The following is a 7,941-nucleotide window of genomic DNA, read 5'->3' as shown; positions in this document are numbered from 1 at the left end:
CGTATGAATCTGATCTCAGTTCAGAATGATTGGGTTAATCAGACCAGTGTGTGTCCAGTGGAAACCTCGTATGAATCTGATCTCAGGTCAGAATGGGTTAAATAATCCCTCGATGGCGTATTATTGCCGAGGTTGTGTCGCAACTTTTGAAGAGCCAAATATCCGTAACCGCATGTTTTACAATGACAAACTGTGATGTGTGTAGCGGTGCCTTGACCGGTTGTAGTCTCTGTCGCTGGTGAAGAATCCCGACCGCGAGTGTCACAGCGCCTGCTACAGGCCGTTGGGAAAACCTTGTCGTCACCCAGAAACGCGCAATGAATGTCGTTTCTGAGATGCAGGGCTTTGAATGCAAGCAGCCCATACAATGCAAGTGGATGCGCGCGCATCTTCAAAATGGCCGTGGCCACTGTCCCACTTTGACTGTTATGTTATGCTAACGAACGGCAGCTAACGATTCGATCGGATAAAAACATTGATCTATAGTGGAGTGTGGAACTATAGTGGCCCTCTGGAGTGAGTGTGGAACTATAGTGGCCCTCTGGAGTGAGTGTGGAACTATAGTGGCCCTCTGGAGTGAGTGTGGAACTATAGTGGCCCTCTGGAGTGAGTGTGGAACTATAGTGGCCCTCTGGAGTGAGTGTGGAACTATAGTGGCCCTCTGGAGTGAGTGTGGAACTATAGTGGCCCTCTGGAGTGAGTGTGGAACTATAGTGGCCCTCTGGAGTGAGTGTGGAACTATAGTGGCCCTCTGGAGTGAGTGTGGAACTATAGTGGCCCTCTGGAGTGAGTGTGGAACTATAGTGGCCCTCTGGAGTGAGTGTGGTACTATAGTGGCTCTCTGGAGTGAGTGTGGAACTATAGAGCGTTGCAGTCCCTCCCCCTTTCAGAACGACGAGTGGCCCAGGAAATGAAATGCAATGCATTTCTCCCATAGGATTTTCTTTAAGTATTTATTTAAAGACGGTTGCGCCGCGGACAAAGCCAACTCGGATCGTGACAAATCATGACAATGAACACAATGTTTTGGGGCCAAATCATTAGAAAGAAGAAAATAAAGGCAGGAGACAACACTATTTGTTTTCTTTTTCGGCCCAAAACATTGTGTTCATTAATAATACATTTATTTTAATAATAATAATACATTTTATTTATAAGGCGCCTTTCAGGTCACTCAAGGTCGCCGTACAGATTAAAAGCAGTACAAGAACACAGTTTAAAAGCAGGAAAAAATAAAACTAGGGCACAGCCTGCAGCAGAAGACACAGAGGTCACACATATAGGCCTGCCTAAAACAGGTGGGTTTTGAGGTGAGTTTGAAATATGGTGATAGAGTCCATGTTTCTGATGTCAGGGGGGAGGGAGTTCCAGAGGCGAGGGGCAGAGCGGCTGAACGCTCTTGAGCCCCATGGTGGAGACAGACGGGCTGGGAGGACCTTCAGGGTGAGGGAGGAGGCAGACCTTGAGCCCCATGGTGGAGACAGACGGGCTGGGAGGACCTTCAGGGTGAGGGAGGAGGCCTTGAATGTGTGGAGAAGGATTTTGAAGTGGATACGGTATTTGATGCATGGGGAGCCAGTGGAGTTGGTGTAAATTAAACATTGTCATGATTTGTCACGATCCGAGTTGGCTTTGTCCGCGGCGTAACCGTCTTTAAATAAATACTTAAAGGAAATCCTATGGGAGAAATGCATTGCATTTCATTTCCTGGGCCACTGAAAGGGGGAGGGACTCAATGTTCAAGGTTGTCTTTATTTGTCTCCCTTGGGAGAAATGTGTCTTGGAGACAGAGTCACAGCTGCATACAAATAACAGACACATTCACATACGAAAAGAAAAAACACCACGAAACACCCACATACACAAAACAGAGATATTGCACACATTCCCTTGATAAAGTGCAACTATAGTCATTAAGGTGCATTCGGCAAATCCCTGATTGAGCATTTTAGTTGACAGGGGAACAAAAGAGTGTTTAAATCTATTATATACACATCGTGGAGTTCTATACCTCCTACCGGATGGCATTAGCTCGTACTCTCGGTACAGTACATGCAAGGGGTCGGATACAATATTCCGAGCCTGTCTCACCACTGCTTGTTCAAAGATGGCCTGGGGAGTGATGGGTGGGGTGGACATGCCCATGATCTTCCCAGCCATGTTTGCTAGCCTATTTACTTGAGACTTGTATTTCACAGTTAGATATCCAAACCAGCTGGACATACCGTATCTTATGATTGACTCTATACTAGCTCTGTAAAAGGTCAACATGATATTTCTACTGACTCCAAAAAGCCTAAGTCTTCTGAGAAAGTGTAGACGTTGGTGTATCTTAGAACACAGTGTTGTAACATGCGTGTGCCAGCTCAGGTCCTCATCGATCTGTACTCCCAGATATTTATACAAGGGGACCTGTTTGATGTTATGGTCATGGACACTAATTATACTGTGGTCTCCTATGGACCTGGGGTCCACTATGACCTCCTCTGTTTTGTTTACATTTATTTTGAGATGGTGTAGATCACACCACTCTATAAACTTGTCTACTCCCTCTGTATGGCTGAGGATGTTATTATCACTCTTGAGCAGACTAAGTATCACAGTGTCATCGGAGAACTTGATAACAAATTGATTTGGATGTGAGCTGACACAGTCGTCCGTATACAAGGTAAACAGAAAAGAGGAACTGACTGTTCCTTGAGGCACCCCTGTACTACTCAGTGTCTCCTCTGAGAACACCGAGTTAAATCTCACCCTCTGTGGTCTGCTAGAGAGAAAAGAAAAATACCATTTAATTATAAAGGGGTTCACATTTAACTGAGCTAATTTACGCAACAGAATATCTGGATGTATGGTGTTAAAAGCCGAGCTGAAGTCGATAAAAAGTAATCTGGCGTATGCCACCTTACTTTCCAGGTGTTTCAAAGTGAGATGAGCTACTGTAGATATTGCATCGCATGTACTGCGCTTCTTAGAGTATGCAAATTGATACTGGTCTAGCTGGGGTCCTACCTCCTTTCGGAGTTCCTCTGTCAGGATCCTCTCCAGTGCTTTTACTACATTAGATGTTATAGCCACAGGCCTATAATCGTTATTCTCTAGTGGACATGCTTTCTTCGGGATTGGGACTATCACTGATCTTCTCCAGATCTCAGGCACTGTCTGTATGTGAGCTGTAGTGACAGCTGGAAAAGCCTGTGCCAGGCTGGGGCTAATTCCTCAGCACACGACTGCTCTATAGTGGTGATTTTTTTTGCTGCGTTTTTACGTCGGTTTTCCGAAAAACGCGCCCAGTGTGCAACCATGTTTAGTTGCTTCAGCAGACACTTCAGTACTTTCCATTGGTTCAATATTTAATTTTCCGGCAACAACACGGAGACGTGAAGGGTGTTTACACTGCGCCAAAAGCATGGAATACGGATGTGTATTTTACAGGAAACTCCTGTTTTTTTAACCCATTCTGACCGGGCACCCATTTTGGTGTTAGCATCATGTTATGCTTTACCTATTGAAAAATAGCAGATCTACAAGCTCATAGCGCGCCACCGAGTGGCGCGCTACGAGCTTGTAGGTCTGCTATTTTTGAAAAATCGAAGAACGACTGACATTTTTCTAGAATCTGATCTCAGGTCAGAATGGGTTCATCAGACCAGTGTGTGACCAGTGGAAACCTCGTATGAATCTGATCTCAGGTCAGAATGGGTTAATCTAAAAAAAACCTCAAAACGGCAACGGTGTTCTCGTTCTTTGGTTTCAGGATGGTGGCTGCTGTCACAGCGTGGAGATCACACCCACAGACCGACGCAGAGCGCTTCTACCAACACCTGTGTACCTCCTTAGAGGACGTTCTCCACCTAGCAACCACCTCACAGCTGTAACTGACCACCTAGCAACCACCTCACAGCTGTAACGTACCACCTAGCAAACACCTCACAGCTGTAACTGACCACCTAGCAAACACCTCACAGCTGTAACTGACCACCTAGCAACCACCTCACGGCTGTAACTGACCACCTAGCAACCACCTCACAGCTGTAACGTACCACCTAGCAACCACCTCACAGCTGTAACGTACCACCTAGCAACCACCTCACAGCTGTAACTGACCACCTAGCAACCACCTCACGGCTGTAACTGACCACCTAGCAAACGCCTCACAGCTGTAACTGACCACCTAGCAACCACCTCACAGCTGTAACTGACCACCTAGCAACCACCTCACGGCTGTAACTGACCACCTAGCAACCACCTCACAGCTGTAACTGACCACCTAGCAAACACCTCACAGCTGTAACTGACCACCTAGCAACCACCTCACAGCTGTAACTGACCACCTAGCAAACACCTCACAGCTGTAACGTACCACCTAGCAACCACCTCACAGCTGTAACTGACCACCTAGCAACCACCTCACAGCTGTAACTGACCACCTAGCAACCACCTCACAGCTGTAACTGACCACCTAGCAACCACCTCACAGCTGTAACTGACCACCTAGCAAACACCTCACAGCTGTAACTGACTACATCAGGGATACAAATAATTGATAATAAATGTCCATTCATCAAACGGATTCCTAAGGCCGCCCCTGTATCAAACGGGCCCCCAGATTCCTAAGGTCACCCCTGTATCAAACGGGCCCCCAGATTCCTAAGGTCGCCCCTGTATCAAACGGGCCCCCAGATTCCTAAGGTCGCCCCTGTATCAAACGGGCCCCCAGATTCCTAAGGCCGCCCCTGAATCAAACGGGCCCCCAGATTCCTAAGGTCACCCCTGTATCAAACGGGCCCCCAGATTCCTAAGGTCGCCCCTGTATCAAACGGGCCCCCAGATTCCTAAGGTCGCCCCTGTATCAAACGGGCCCCCAGATTCCTAAGGCCGCCCCTGAATCAAACGGGCCCCCAGATTCCTAAGGCCGCCCCTGAATCAAACGGGCCCCCAGATTCCTAAGGCCGCCCCTGAATCAAACGGGCCCCCAGATTCCTAAGGCCGCCCCTGAATCAAACGGGCCCCCAGATTCCTAAGGCCGCGCCCCTGTATCAAACGGGCCCCCAGATTCCTAAGGCCGCGCCCCTGTATCAAACGGGCCCCCAGATTCCTAAGGCCGCCCCTGAATCAAACGGGCCCCCAGATTCCTAAGGCCGCCCCTGAATCAAACGGGCCCCCAGATTCCTAAGGCCGCGCCCCTGTATCAAACGGGCCCCCAGATTCCTAAGGCCGCGCCCCTGTATCAAACGGGCCCCCAGATTCCTAAGGCCGCCCCTGAATCAAACGGGCCCCCAGATTCCTAAGGCCGCCCCTGAATCAAACGGGCCCCCAGATTCCTAAGGCCGCCCCTGAATCAAATGGGCCTCCAGATTCCTAAGGTCGCCCCTGTATCAAACGGGCCCCCAGATTCCTAAGGCCGCCCCTGAATCAAACGGGCCCCCAGATACCTAAGGCCGCCCCTGAATCAAACGGGCCCCCAGATTCCTAAGGCCGCGCCCCTGTATCAAACTGACCTCCAGATTCCTAAGGCCGCGTAAAGGATTCGGTGGAATTAGTGTGGACATTACGTTGAGAAATTAAGTAAACCACATGACTGTGGTTTACTTTTTAAACTAAAGAAAAAAGAGTCCAACTACCCATGCCTACTATAACAGTAGCTTACAATGTATGTATATATGCATTATATGGTGTTGTGTTGTCAAGTAAACCTTGATAACTTTATTAGAAATTGAATAAACGTAAAGATTGTCCAATCTATGGTAGAGTTTGCTATTAAAACTTATACAATTGGGGTGGTTGTATTCCATCTCCCTTCTCTTCTACTGAGACATTAACCCATTTAGACCTGAAAGGGTTAAAACCTCATGTTTCCGTGTCAGTGGTTCTGAAAGGGTTAAAACCCCATGTTTCCGTGTCAGTGGTTCTGACACAACCCGAGACGTTGCCCAAGCATTCCCGCGGGTCCCCGGGTCAAAAACCGCTGAGAACGCCTGACCTATAGACACATAGGATCTGACACAAAGTCTGACCAAGATTGAAATCCCGTGCACTTTTTACTGTGCATTCCCATACTGGTCAAAACATGCGCCGCAAAATTAATATACTATTAATATGGCTATTATGAAATCTATACAATCTCTGAGAATGGCTGATATACTCATTATGCTGGTGCTCATTAACCAACACATAGGCGAACACGGACGTTGCTGTTCCTTGGAGTGGTTGCACCGCTCAAACATGGATGCCTCATTGGCTGCTCCTGCTGTTCGTTGGAGCCGTGTGTGTGTGTGTGTGTGGGTGGAAGGATTTGAGTTTGGGTTTTGCACCCCAGCCTACCGAGAGGAAATATGCTGAGCCGTGTATCGGACGGTTATTCTCTTGAAACCACATGGTTTCATGGAAATCATCCACCTACATGTCTTATCTCTTTACACAACTAACAGTAATAAAACAGGGGAGTAAATTATGCCACTCAGTCACACACCATCATTATTATGATATCAGATTATCAGATCTAATTGTGAAAGTACAACAGAGGTTAACGTGTGTGTGTGTGTGTGTGTGTGTGTGTGTGTGTGTGTGTGTGTGTGTGTGTGTGTGTGTGTGTGTGTGTGTGTGTGTGTGTGTGTGTGTGTGTGTGTGTGTGTGTGTGTGTGTGTGTGTGTGTGTGTGTGTGTGTGTGTGTGTGTGTGTGTGTGTGTATTCTCACTTGCAAAGCCACTATTGGTAATCTCCCACTTCAAAACTCATATATATATATATATATATATATATATATATATAATATATGGAGTGTGCAGTCCCTTCTACAATATATGTATATATATATATATATATATATATATTGCAGGGAATGGAGACGGTCAATTTGCTTCATCACCAACATATTTATTAGGTGACAAAGCTCACATGCACTTTATTGTACTTCATTGGTATCTGCGTAATAATGTGTACTGCATATGACTTGAACCTTGAACCATTAATTAACCCACGGTGAGTATTTCCGAGAAATGGTCTGACTTCTCGTGAACAGCAGAGGCTCTCTGGCTCCCCCTCCTGAAGGCATTGCAGACTGTACGCTACTGCATATAAAAGGGACAAGCAGCCGGTGAGCTCTACAGACCTACTGTCCATCAGGACCTCAACACTGCACTGGTGATTAGACTTCGTAGCCTGTCTTTATACTTCCTCCGTCTCTCCAGACCTACATCAGGACTTCAACACTGCAGCAACAGGTACAGTAAGACCCTGAGACCACTTGTCTTTTAGTGCAGAAAGAGTATAGCCGTATTTGCACACAGGACTAGTATTACCTTAATTGGAACCTCTGGTGATTTGTACTAGTTAATTACAGAGGTCCTCTGTTATCTAATATCTCTTGTGAATCGCCCGTGTCCAACTGTTGGAATCATCACACATTTTTATTTTTAAGAAGTCCCACTCTTAGCACGTTACGTAGACGGCACTAGAATTGCATATTATGTAGTTTTGCAGTATAATTGCAGAACTTTCTGATTGTAATGGGAAGTGCATTCCATAGTTTTGGAGCCATGAAGGGAGAAGAGTTTGGAGGGCATTTAGGGTTCGATCATACTTGCAAGATATGGGAGAGAGGCTTAAGTGCACATGCCAGTAAGGAGGGAGTTACAATAGTCACGTTTTGACAAGACTGTTGTCTGGATTAGGAGCTGGGCTGACTCCTGGGTGAGGAAAGGTCTAATTCGTCGTATGTTATAGAGTGTGAACCTACAGGATGGAGTGACAGCTGTAATGTGTGTTTTGAACGAGAGCTGACTGTCCAGGACAACACCAAGGTTCCTGGCTGTTGGGACAGACGTTAACAAGGCGTTCGTGGGCAAAACCATTACCTATACTAAATTGTTTATAGGGTCAATATAAGTAAATCAATATAGTAGGCTATATCTTCCACAGGAGGAGCTTTTTTCCAAAAAA

The 7,941-nt window shown here is 46.7% G+C and overlaps 1 protein-coding gene across 1 annotated transcript in view; it reads left to right on the top strand.

The window, feature by feature from the left end:
• Window positions 1-4,120, top strand: part of LOC308317891 (peroxisomal carnitine O-octanoyltransferase-like) — a gene marked incomplete at its 5' end in the record, with an annotated part of 26,731 nt that extends 22,611 nt beyond the window's left edge. The window contains one exon of the mRNA XM_080767239.1: window positions 3,758-4,120. Coding sequence (XP_080623365.1) covers window positions 3,758-3,878 — 121 coding nt within the window. The remainder of the gene's footprint in view (window positions 1-3,757) is intronic.
• Between the last annotated feature and the right edge of the window lie 3,821 nt (window positions 4,121-7,941).

The sequence above is a fragment of the Protomyctophum bolini genome, assembly GCF_963924005.1.
Source record: "Protomyctophum bolini genome assembly, chromosome: 7".
Classification (NCBI taxonomy): Eukaryota; Metazoa; Chordata; class Actinopteri; order Myctophiformes; family Myctophidae; genus Protomyctophum; species Protomyctophum bolini.
Note: the sequence above shows the minus strand (reverse complement) of the source record. Positions and strands in the feature narration are given on the sequence as shown.